At 42.4% G+C, this 13,433-nt stretch overlaps 1 protein-coding gene across 1 annotated transcript in view; it reads left to right on the forward strand.

Annotated features, from left to right (window-relative positions):
* Positions 1–13,433, forward strand: part of LOC123520783 (indian hedgehog protein-like) — a 107,006-nt gene that overhangs the window by 91,383 nt on the left and 2,190 nt on the right. The window contains exon 3 of the mRNA XM_045283372.1: positions 71–173. Within this exon, the coding sequence (XP_045139307.1) occupies positions 71–173 (103 nt within the window). The remainder of the gene's footprint in view (positions 1–70; positions 174–13,433) is intronic.

Here is a 13,433-nt window from a genome sequence, read left to right on the forward strand (position 1 = left end):
AGCCAACCTTCACCCCCACCACCGCCACTACCACCACTACCAGTACTATTCCAGCTCCCTCTCCCGGCAGGACCGCTCCAAGTACGGCATGTTGGCACGGCTGGCACGGGAGGCGGGCTTCGACTGGGTGTACTATGAGTCAAGGTCCCACGTGCACTGCTCCGTTAAGTCAGGTGAGTGGATGAGAGGATGGTGTTCTCCCGTACCTGTGTTATTGTATGTACCACCACCACCACCACCACCACCACCACCACCATCACTACGTACTCTCTCCATCTTTTTTCCTGTCCAAGATTAAGGAGTTCTCGTATTGTATTGTTGTAATGTAGACCTGTACCACCACCACCACCACTACTACCACAATCAATACCACAATTATTACATGCTACTGTAATATAGGTTACTGTAATTAGGAAGTGTATTTGTTTACTTATTCACCGTCTCTCTCACCATCACATGTATCTACTAAATCCCCCCCACACACACACACACACACACACACACACACACACAAAGCCTTCACTACACTCACGTCACCATGAACACTTAACATGTCCCTCTACGAGTCCTTTTTTAACAACACCTTCTGGACGACTTCAGTAGTACATAAGTTCACTAATTAGCTGTAAACAATAAATATCACGAGGAAACTAAAGCAGGTAACAAGTTTTGGGTGTAATACGGTGATTATTATTATTATCATCAATACAAGGATACTTTAGGATTACCTGTCTAATCATAACACACTGTAATCCTACTTTAGCTAATAGGAAGCTATGGAATTTCAGTAACTTAACTCTGTCAACAATTCAGTCCAGCTACAAACAGGTTACATTACTGCGCCGCGTGATTGAAGTCTAAGGGAGAAATGACCACACTTTCTCACTGTAATATAATTCGAAATCCCTGTAAAGCAATTTTATAAACTACAGAGGTCTGGGTTTTTTCTACTTTACGAGCTGACTTGGCCATTATTGACTCCTGACTTAGCCAACTGATCACACTTCCTATCTTTCTCTGTACAATTCTAACTGCCTGTAGCGTAATTTTAGGCTAGAGAGGTCTAGTTTTGTCTACTTTACGAGCCAACTTGAACATTATCGAACCATGACTTGCGAGAAACTTATCCTTTGTCTTACCTATGCTCTCTATCTCCCTGGAATACGATTCTAACTGTCTGCAACGAAATCTTAAGCTATGGAGGTCCGGCTTTGTCAACTCTACGAATCGATTTTTTGACATTATTGAAACCTGACATGAGATTTGTAACTGGTCAACTCTGTGCTTTGAAGGAACCAAGGAACTAAAGTGGCAAGACATCAGTGAAGGCTCGGTAGATTAATCCCTTATGAGTCTCAAAGGAAAGACTTCAGTTCTTTAGGCACCATTACATACACTGCTATCAACACCCACTCACTGACTTGAGAGGGCTTCATCGTATACTTAGAAGGAAGGACCTGAGTAACTGAGATGGCGATGTTAAAGTGAAAGATTAGATAGATTAGGTGTCTCAAACTAGCTACATCTCTTCTTCCACAAGCATCAGATGGTACACACACACACACACACACACACACACACACACACACACACACACACACACACACACACACACACTACATGCAGAAATTTAGTGGGTTGTTTCTCGTGTGGTCTTACTGTCTCCTCTTAAGGGACAAATGTATAAAAATGTTGTGAAGCGTTTTGGTGATGCTGCTTCTCTGTGTTCTTCCTCCTCTAACTGTCTCTTTCTTTTCCCTCAAACCTTCCATCCTTCACTCCTCACCTCACTTGTCTGGGAAGAGAGAGAGAGAGAGAGAGAGAGAGAGAGAGAGAGAGAGAGAGAGAGAGAGAGAGAGAGAGAGAGAGAGAGAGAGAGAGAGAGAGAGAGAGAGAGAGAGCCAGCCAGGTAGAAGTGTTAAGGAAGAGTTTTGACAACACGAGGCTGTAGGATGAGCTCTCTCTCTCTCTCTCTCTCTCTCTCTCTCTCTCTCTCTCTCTCTCTCTCTCTCTCTCTCTCTCTCTCTCCATAAGCTATTCTCTCCCTACCAATCATTCTCTCTCTCTCTCTCTCTCTCTCTCTCTCTCTCTCTCTCTCTCTCTCTCTCTCTCTCTCTCCCTTCCTCCCCCAGCCCGGCTTGTTAACAATGAGGCAAGTAATGGTTGGCCCGCCACCTTGTAATACTGAACGGGATGATAGAATAAAATGAGCATCTTGTGGGTTGCCTCTCCTTCCGCGCCGCCCTTCACACGTTCCCACAATCCTTCGTCCATCCCAAACCCTTCCACCACCACCACCACCACCACCACCACTGCCTCCCTTACAGACTACTACTACTACTACTACTACTACTACTCCCGTCTCCCCTTCCTGCCTCCTACCTACCTATAGTATACCTGCCTGCCTGCCTGCCTCCTCCACCTCCACCTCCTCCTCCTCCTCCTCCTCCTCCTCCTCCTCAGTCTCCCAGCTAACCAAGGCTTCCCATTCCTATCTCCTCCTGTTGCTGTTTCTTCCCCCCCCATCTCTCTCTCTCTCTCTCTCTCTCTCTCTCTCTCTCTCTCTTCTCTCTCTCTCTCTCTCTCTCTCTCTCTCATTCAGTTCCTCGTGTACGTCATATATTCCTTCTTTTACCTTGTTGGCACACACACACACACACACACACACACACACACACACACACACACACACACACACAAGGAACCATCTACTTCGAGAGAGAGAGAGAGAGAGAGAGAGAGAGAGAGAGAGAGAGAGAGAGAGAGAGAGAGAGAGAGAGAGAGAGAGAGAGAGTGAGTGTGTGTGTGTGTGTGTGTGTGTGTGTGTGTGTGTGTGTGTGTGTGTGTGTGTGTGTGTGTGTGTGTGTGTGTGTGCATAAGGGCAAGTGTCTAGTCGCGGTGGGTGAAGGAGGAGGCAGGAGATGAGATGGATGACTACAGTGGATGAGAGAGAGAGAGAGAGAGAGAGAGAGAGAGAGAGAGAGAGAGAGAGAGAGAGAGAGAGAGAGAGAGAGTAGAAGTAGTAGGAGGAGAAAGAGAGATGAAGGAGGGAGGAAGAGGAGAGGAGACCGGGCCGGAGGAGGGAGGGCTGGGAGGAGATGCATGGGGCAGGGAGGAAGGATCAAGAGGAGGAGGAGGAGGAGGAGGAGGAGGTGTAGGGTGAGCGATGCGCACTGAGACTGGGTTCGCTCCTCAAGAGATTCTAACTAGCGATATGTCAGTCACCCTCGGCGGCGCTGGGGTGGTCCGTGCGTGTGGCGGGAGAGAGAGAGAGAGAGAGAGAGAGAGAGAGAGAGAGAGAGAGAGAGAGAGAGAGAGAGAGAGAGAGAGAGAGGCCCCGTGAGAGAGGTAAACAGTCTTAACAATGCTGGAACTCAGTAATGGCTCGTAATGATCATACTGAGACAGAGGCCGCCCCGTCAGCCAACACCGACAGTTTACCCTCAAAACACACCACACACACACACACACACACACACAAGGCAGTCCATCCTACCTACTCTCTCTCTCTCTCTCTCTCTCTCTCTCTCTCTCTCTCTCTCTCTCTCTCTCTCACCACGACGATATTCAAAGCCCACAGAGATGACAACCCGGGTTCACAGGAGTGCCTCCCCAGTTAATAATAAGGAAATCTTGTTAATCTGCCACTCGAACCAATTTAACACCTTTCAAAACCCGAGTCACTTTAACAAGATAGAACATTTGGCAAGAAGTCGAGGTGTGGCGGAGAAGTTTTTCGGAATATGGGCTTCGTCTCTCTCTCTCTCTCTCTCTCTCTCTCTCTCTCTCTCTCTCTCTCTCTCTCTCCCACACACAATCAAGAATTAAATGAGACAGTCCCAGACCACAAGACGGTTCCTGCTCTCTCTCTCTCTCTCTCTCTCTCTCTCTCTCTCTCTCTCTCTCTCTCTCTCTCCTTTCCTTTAAGATGGACGCGGCGCTGATAAGGGTGGTCAGTATAGCGTCTCGCATTACGGCGGTAAACACTGTTGCCACCATATCTCCTCTTGTCCTGGACTCAACTGGACTGAGTTAGGTGCGTGGCGCGGCTCGCTTAGCTTGGGTTACTCTCTCTCTCTCTCTCTCTCTCTCTCTCTCTCTCTCTCTCTCTCTCTCTCTTCTTCCCAAGCCATTCTCTCCTCTCCTTACCAATCATTCTCTCTCTCTCTCTCTCTCTCTCTCTCTCTCTCTCTCTCTATCTCTCTCACTGACCCACTGCCAGCTTCTCCTCTACCGTCATTTCCATCTTCTCCTCCATCCCTCCTTCCTTTATCGTATCTATCTCCTCCTCTCCCATCCCTCCCTCTTCCCTTCCCCCGTTGGCCGCTATCGGGTGTGATCGGGAGCGCCCTGGACCACCGATATGTTTTATTAGCTTTTAATAGCGAGCATAATCGGTGTGTCTGTTGGTTGGTCCAGCGAAGAGCGTTTTTTTGCGATAAGACGATACCTGGGGAGATTCAGCCGGGGAGGGAAGAAGGAATGGGGGATGGGGAGGGGTAATGGGCGGAGGGACCAGACTGGGGCGGGTGTGAGTGAATTAGTGGGATAGCGAGCCAGGTGGAATGAAGAGGATGTGTAAGGAATGAGTGGTGTGAGGCGGTGTTGCTCTTGGTCTACGAGTACATGGGGTGAATCTTGCATGAGTTAGTGGTTGTGTCTCTTCAAAGGCTGCAAGGATGATGGGATGGGTCCGTGTGTGTGTGTGTGTGTGTGTGTGTGTGTGTGTGTGTGTGTGTGTGTGTGTGTGTGTGTGTGTGTGTGTGTGTGTGTGTGTGTGATTTTTTTTCCTTTCTTTTTCCTGTTGAGTTTCGTGTTTTCAGAGGCCACAGAGATGATTGGCCAGGTCTTCAAGGTTGTCTTTTGTGTTCTTGCAATTGTGTTTAAAGGCCACAGAGATTACTAGTCTGGTTCTCAAGGATGTTGTTGTGTTGTCCCTGTTGAGTTTCGTGTTTTCAAAGGCAGGAAAGATGATTGGCCGGATTCTAAAGGGTGTTATGTTTTCTTACTGATGATGAACTCAACAGAATCACAAAAAAAACACCCTTAGAAACCATCAGCAATTCCCATTAGAGCTTGTTTAGATGTAAGAGGTAAGACAAAGAAACGTTTAGGAATAGTCACTGGTCTTTTTTTTGGCAATACTCGACTTTGATTTGCCTAAAAGTCTCACAAACTTCGCAAGCCAAGCAGACACTCCTATGGTCAAACTACGAGTACATGCGCTGTTCACAGGACGACTGCCTCACACTTCCCGATGTGTACTGAACTGAGTGTGATCCAGCTATGTCTTATTATGTGATCTCTACGGAACCTTCCATACAAGCTGACAAAGACCGCGAAAAGAATGAGAGAAGGCCATTAATTTGCGGTTCCTAAATAAAAAAAGAGGTAAAAAAATTATCAGATGTAAGATAATGCAGTTCCATAGATGGCCGAATTTTCTTCTGAAAGAGTTCAAGTCACAGGAAAGGGAAACTCAAGAGCTTACTAGTGAAAGACATGTAGTGTTGAAGGTTCATTCTTGCATAAGTGAGGTGGACAGGATGGCAGGAGTGAGAGGAAATACAGTTTTGTTGGAGGTGGGAATGGTCTTTGTCCTGATGGTGATGATAATAATAACGATGATGATGATGATGATGATGATGATGATGATGATGACGACGACGATGATGCATTTTCATCAGCCACAACCACGCAGTACAAAAAAAAAATATTAAGAGGAGGTTTTACTTTCTCCACTGTGAATATGCATCTCGATATATACACGAGTACTTTCTTCCACCACTACCACTTCGTCCACCTGAACCACTGCACCTCACCCCCCAACATCCCTACCGTCCATCCCTCATACCACCTGTAACCCCATCACCCCATCACCACTATTCCCCTTCCTCTAACTAGTCCCAGCACCATCCGTCTTCCCCTCACCGCCACCCACCGCCCTCTCACCTCAAGATGCAGTGATTAGCCGAGAGAGAGAGAGAGAGAGAGAGAGAGAGAGATCTGCGTAATTAACCTCAAGACAGCAAAGAACAAACTAAGAACGTCCATCCAGTGTTATCTGTCGGGTTGTGGTGGCGCTGCTGACTCCCCGCTCTACCTCGACGTGTGTGTGTGTGTGTGTGTGTGTGTGTGTGTGTGTGTGTGTGTGTGTGTGTGTGTGTGTGTGTGTGTGTGTGTGTGTGTGTGTGTGTGTGTGTGTGTGTTGCTGGAGAGTTGCAAATGTGTCTCTTATAATGCTGCACTCTCTCTCTCTCTCTCTCTCTCTCTCTCTCTCTCTCTCTCTCTCTCTCTCTCTCTCTCTCTCTCTCCTTTGCAGTTTAAAACCTTCCCCTTTCTTTGTCTTCCATTCCTTTCGCTTCTTTCCTTCCACGTCTGTCCGTCACCACTTTCCCTCGCCCGTCGTGGTTACCTGGGCATAACTCCTCCAGGTAATCACTTGCGGGAACACGGGAGACACAGGTGAGACGGCCATTCATCACCTGGACACGGGAGGAGACGGAGGGGGGGCAGGGAGGAAGGTTTGAGAGACGAGAGGAGGGAGGGAAAGTGACTGTCAGTATGCAAAAGGGAACATGTAGAGAGGTGAATAAATGAAGGGAATGGAAGAGAAGGAAATTAAAAAGAAGAGGAGAGAAGGGTAGAGGAAAGAAGGGTGGATAAGAGGTTATGATGGGTGGTTGGTAAGAGAGTTATGGAGGGAGGGAGGAAATAGCGAGGATGTCAGTGAAGGAGTGAAGGGCGAGTGTGAGTATGGACGAGTAAATCTTCCTGTAATCGACGGAGGACGCGGGGAAAATTTATGGTGCTTTTTTTATTTTTATTTTTTTTTTGTCAGACCGTAGAAATGCAGAGAACAGTAACAACAACAATGGCAATTATGAAAAAAAAGAGATGACAATAAAAAGAGAATAATGATAATGATAATAATAATAATGATGATGATGATGATGATGATAATAATAATAATAATAATAATAATAATAATAATAATAATAATAATAGCAATAATAATAAAAATAACAACAAAAACAACAATAATAACGATAGTAATGATGATGATGATGATGATAACAATAATAATAATAATAATAATAATAATAATAATAATAATAATAATAATAATATTAACAATAACAATAATAATAATAATGTGAAAAACAAAACAACAACAACAACAACTTTTAATGCTCCCCGAAAAACTAAGGCATATAAACACAAGCCACACACACACACACACACACACACACACACACACACACACACACACACACACACACACACACATCACAAACACACGAAAATCATAAAAAAAAAAACACGAAAACACACACAAATAGAGAAATAAATAATCACTAACATGAACAAGACAAACCCTCACACACACAACACAACACAAAAAAATGAACCCCTACAATTCCAGCACAAACACAACAATAACCACGCCGTACATTACCGTTAAGCTCCATAGAAAGAACAAACAAGCGTGGCCGTCTCCTCCCAGCCAGGTAAACACGTGAACCACCCCCACCACCACCACTACAACACCCCTTAGTATACTGCTTACCAACGCTCTGTCTCTGCATGAACCGCGCCGCCAAAATAAGAGGCCACTGCACTCCCCGACGTGAAAAATGACTAATATATAAGACTAACGGCGCCGCTTGGTGGATATTTGCCCGCACTATACAAGGATAAACAGATTACGCGACGGGGAATGGAGGCCAGAGACAGGTGGGAGACGGCACAGGGAGACGGGGAAGGAACACTGACTGCACACTTCGACAAATAGGGTCGTGAAGATGTGTGTATGTATTTGTGTGTGTGTGTGTGTGTGTGTGTGTGTGTGTGTGTGTGTGTGTGTGTGTGTGTGTGTGTGTGTGTGTGTGTGTGTGTGTGTGTGTGTAAATACTCGCTTACTCATAGCCATTACGGGTAACACAATGAATGGTGTAGACTTTTAAAGAATTGAAAGAAGGGGGAAAAAAATTGAAAGGAGAGGAATAAGGAGAAAATGAAACTGAATGAAATGACTCAAGGTTGACTGGTGAATGAATGAGACAGGAGAGAGGAGGGAGGAAATATGCAGAGTTCTTCATGGCTATTAGGGAAACATAAGTAAGTGTTGTGGTTTTCTTGTATTTCTTGTGTGCTGTGAAGAAAGAAGACGGGGAGAGAAGGCTGTGAATGAGGCAACGCAAGACTGGGGACTGGCTGAGGCGAACTGTGAAGAAGAGGAAGGCAGAATGACGTGAAGCTGAAGTGAATGAAAAAAGCAAAGGATAATATATTTCTTTTCATCTAAACAAAGCATATATAAAAGTAAATAAAGAAACAGAGACAGATAAGAAAATATTTATCTAAAAATGAAAGAAAGACAAAAAAAAAAAAAAAGACGTGGAAATCAACATGTGAATGAGAAAAATAAACTATTATTATATATGTACATGCATTTTATTTTTATTTATTAACTTATTTATTTCTACATTTATCTTCATTTGTGCATACTGTACATGAATATATCACGCAAAGAAGCGGCAACAGAAAGAAAACAAACAAGATGCCCAAATGAGATACAGAGAGAGGAGATGAAATTCTTCAAGTGAGGATTAAGGAATATACAAAACGTTTTTGCGGTATTTATTTTAGTCTGAAGTGTTTAAACAGAAAGATGCAGCGACCGAACAAAGAAAAAAATAGATAGGTCCAAATAAAATCAGAATAAAGGACGTAAGATTCCTCAAGAGAGAAATAAAGAGAATATGAGAGAAGTTCGTATTGTTGATATCTCCACGTAAACAATAAAAGTGAATGGACGCAGCGGCATAAAAAGAAATGATATATGTGGGATAACATTCAAAACTTATACCAGGGTAGCCGAAAGCATTTCCCTGCGAACTGAACTGCTTCAAAAGAGCTGCATCAAGACGCACCAGAAACTATACTGGCTGTTCTTATGTTTTTACTCTTTTCATATATATTTCATAGGAGGGAAGGAACAGCTTTTGAGTGAACTTTTTTTTTTCTATTTAACTTCTCATTAGTAAAATTATGGGTAGATTTTTTTAAAGTTAAGAAAAATATGAAAACAAAAAATACCAACCAAAGTAATAATGAAAGAGTCTCCACGATACACACACATAAAAGGATGACAAAGTTAAAAAGAAGAATAAATAAGCATATAAATAAAGTAAATAAAATACAAAGAATGAAATCCAAGGTAACTCTGTAAGCTACGAGTCCTTAAGGAAATCACTCGAGGAAGAGATACGTCGAAGAAATCCTGGAAGTCACCTCTGCTTTGCCCCAATATTGAATTATTTGAATAGAGAAAACGATACTCACGCAAAAACACACACGGAGGAAAAAAAAGAAAGAAAAAAAGAAAAGCAACCACGAAGGAATGACTTAAATAAATATTGACCTAAGAAAAATGTGCATTCCCAGAAAACAAAGCTGAGAGTGAACCACGAGAGGGAAAAAACATGAAAGCGCGAGAAAGAAAATGGAGGAGGGTTTCGACACGCTGGTCACCTGAGCGGAGTGTGGGAGTGACTTGTGGCGCTTCGATTGCCTCACTCTTCACACAAATACTCGTGTCTGACAAAGGGAAAAGAAGTTAAATAGATATAAAAAAAAAAATAAATCAATAAATATATGTCAAATAAATAGATAAACAAATGGATGAATGAAAAGATAAGTAAATAGAATAGTTATATAGAGAGAAAGATGAATGAGTAAATAAGTAGGTAATATAATGCATGGATGAATGAATAAATGAATGAATGAATGAGCGAATGTGTGAATGAATGAATGAATGAATGAGTCAATCTATCGACCTATATCTATCAATCAATCAACAAGTAAATAGAAAAATTATTAAAAAAGAAAGAATAAATAAATAAATAAATTAATTAATTAATTAATTAATAATACAGCATTTTTTCTACTCAAAACGAAGCAATTCGTGTTTTCAATAATGCTCAGGTGATATTATTAGAAAAAATTACAATCAAGAATAGAAGAGGAAAGAAAAAATATATTAAAATTCTTGTATTTTAACTAGGCAATAAATTTCGAAGAACACTGGGAATTTCCGTTTTCCTGAGCTAAGTATAACAATTTGTAAGGAATGGTCGGTGAGGCAAGAAGGGAAATGGCGACACTGCATTACAATCCCAAAACTTTCCTAATAAATGGACAAGAAGGAACAAGGAATGACACAGCGCCGGTTTCCTTCACACAAAACCATTACCCCTTGAACCTTCAGGCTGGCTGACTCTGAAGAAAGACAATGTACTGAACGTTCCATCATCACCATCAACACCCTGCTCACACTGCCAAGGATGGCCGCTGCATTCTGCACTCACGATGTCTTCACCCTTCGTCATTTCTTCAGTCACATCCAACCAACCATCCATTCAACAATCGATATTGCTATACAGATAATTTTTTCTAAAGGGAACATTTACATGGACACAAGATTTGTTTCGTCAAGTACTTTAAGAGTCTAACATTTTTGAGAGCAAGGATGGTTGTTGGTTTGGTTCGTGACATTTCTCATAATTTTGGATATTCCTCTGATCGTCTGTAGGGACTACCACCTTCAGTAGACATTTTCTTTCAGTCTTTTTCGTTGCCCTTGGCCTGACCGCATATGATATAAAAAAGAAAATTTATCTCCAGTAAAGTAAAATGTTTTTTTGATCCATGAAATACAGTGATGGCGGCTGGCAGCACACCCAGGGGCTGCCACTGACTAGACCTCGGTGCTGCGTTTCAAGAAGGCAGAAGCTCCTTCCTTCATGGCAAAGAATTAAAAAATCGAAATGATAGGCATAAAACTGCAATAAATATGGAAACATAGGCATCAAGAGGCGTTCATAATAAGTCGGTATCAAAACACTCATATTACAAAGAAAAAATTAATTCCGACTCCTGGCCAAGCTTTGTTATAAATCTGGCCATGCAGGCTGTACCAACGAATGGAAGCCTCTGTAGTCTGCTGCACGAGACAGTGGCAGGACGTTACTTAAAGAAGTCAACTAAAAGCAACAGATCTATATGGCTGGAAATGTAAGATATGATGAAAGTAAAGTTAATATACAATTCACTAACTGAAGAAAAATAAACAATCAAAAAAGCAGAAAAAAATATGACTGGAAATGAAGGATAGGAAGGGAGCAACTTACCCTTGGTGCAGTGAATGATAGAAAATCCAATTCGAGTCGCAGCAGAGCAGTGAGAGTCCTCCCACGCGTGCACACCGCGACTCAAACCACTCAAAAGAAACACACGCAGGGGAGACAATAATGAGCGTAGCGAGAGGAGGACCCAACCTTCATGGGGCGGTGTGCGGCGCGGCGGCACACAAAAGGCGAGGCCCCGAGCGACAGCAGAGGACACCGCAACGTTCAAATTGTGCACGTTTTGTTGGGCCAAAGTTCAGGCAATGCTGATCGAGGCAGAGATTAAGGGACAGAAAAATCACGCAAATCAACAAGAGGAATTTAGTAAATACACGTGCAGACCACAAAGAAAAAGGAACAAAAAGTGTACCAGTTCGTCCAAGGTCTGCCGTGAGATGCAGAGCAGTACAACTGCTGCGGAACACTGCAGAAACGTAGCCATGCCAACACTACAGCGGGAAACGGATTAGCTTTTTCCTTTTATTTCTTCCAAAACGTAATGTAGATATTACAAAGTCTATCTCAATTAAGGAAAATAAGAAAATATGCGTAACATTACAGAACAAAAGGGAAAATGATGACAAACTGAAGCTCAAGTATTTACCAAGTACAACGACAAAACAAAAACAGAAAAATAATGTCAGACACATACTATAAGTAACAAGAAAGATAAAAATATTTATAATATTATAAAGCAAAGAAAAAAGTTGCTAATATCACGCATCAAGAATTGGAAAATACTGATGAGTTTAGTAAACAAACGTAATATTATACAAAAGGCTAAAAATCATACCATCACACAGAACAGGAAAAGCAAATACACTGAAAAAAAGACGAAAACCAAATAAGCCTAAAAAAAATGTGACCTGGTTCCAACGAAAGAGTTCATCAGCACAATTTTTGGTCTTCCAGTCTCTTAAAAGGCAAATTCTAAAACACAATTTTTTTTTCTCCGACTTCCATAATTTCCTGGTAAAATATTTGAATCTTCGAGGTTCAGCACAGAGTCTATGGTTAACGGTGTACATTTAGTCTTTTTTTTAGGATGTCGTACAATAATATTCACACTTATACTCTCCAATAACGTTCACTTACTAGATGCAAGAATTCGTAACTCGAGAAAATGAAAGTCTCTCTCTCTCTCTCTCTCTCTCTCTCTCTCTCTCTCTCTCTCTCTCTCTCTCTCTCTCTCTCTCTCTCTCTCTCTCTCCAAGTCCACAAAATGTCAAGTACTGTGGCACACCCCAGCATGGAAATAACCCATTATGAAGGCGGGTGAGTGGGTGGGTAGGTTGGTGGATGGGGAGCGACAGGTTCAGGAAATGCCTTGGTATGAGTCTAGCCGAACAAGATGAGTCAGGCAGGTGAGCAACGAAAAATGCTCCAGCAGGAAGTGGGGGGAACCTGATCCATGGCTGACACAGTAGTTATCCGCAGCAGTGGTGGCACAGTCAATGTGTTTGGTAGTCTGCGGGGAGACCTTGCCGCCTTACACACACAGACACATATACACACACACACACACACACACACACACACACACACACACACACACACACACACACACCTATCATGTGTTTTTTTTCCTTGATGTACATTTCAGAATTTGAATAACTTGAGATACAGTTTGCCGTTCCTAATTGATTTTATGGAAACTCTCTCTCTCTCTCTCTCTCTCTCTCTCTCTCTCTCTCTCTCTCTCTCTCTCTCTCTCTCTCTCTCTCTCTCTCTTTCTCTTAGACAAATACACATAAGATCATCATTGATTTTTATGTGGAGTAATAACGCTGTCCCATAACAAGTTTCGCTCCTTACTTACTGGCCTGTTGAAATCACTGGTCCAGCTTTGACCCAACATAAGATTATATTCACGCCACCGCTAACAGTCGTGTCCCAATGTACAGGATATAGTTGTTATATATTTATATATATATATATATATATATATATATATATATATATATATATATATATATATATATATATATATATATATATAGAGAGAGAGAGAGAGAGAGAGAGAGAGAGAGAGAGAGAGAGAGAGAGAGAGAGAGAGAGAGAGAGAGAGAGAGAGAGAGAGATTGATAAATTCATTCAATTATTCATTTACATATTCATTTCATTATTTATTCATCTAATTATTTATTAATATTTAGCACACACACACACACACACACACACACACACACACACACACACACACACACACACACACACACACACCATGCTGCGGCGCGGCAC

The sequence above is a fragment of the Portunus trituberculatus genome, chromosome 47 (genome assembly GCF_017591435.1).
Source record: "Portunus trituberculatus isolate SZX2019 chromosome 47, ASM1759143v1, whole genome shotgun sequence".
Taxonomy (NCBI): Eukaryota; Metazoa; Arthropoda; class Malacostraca; order Decapoda; family Portunidae; genus Portunus; species Portunus trituberculatus.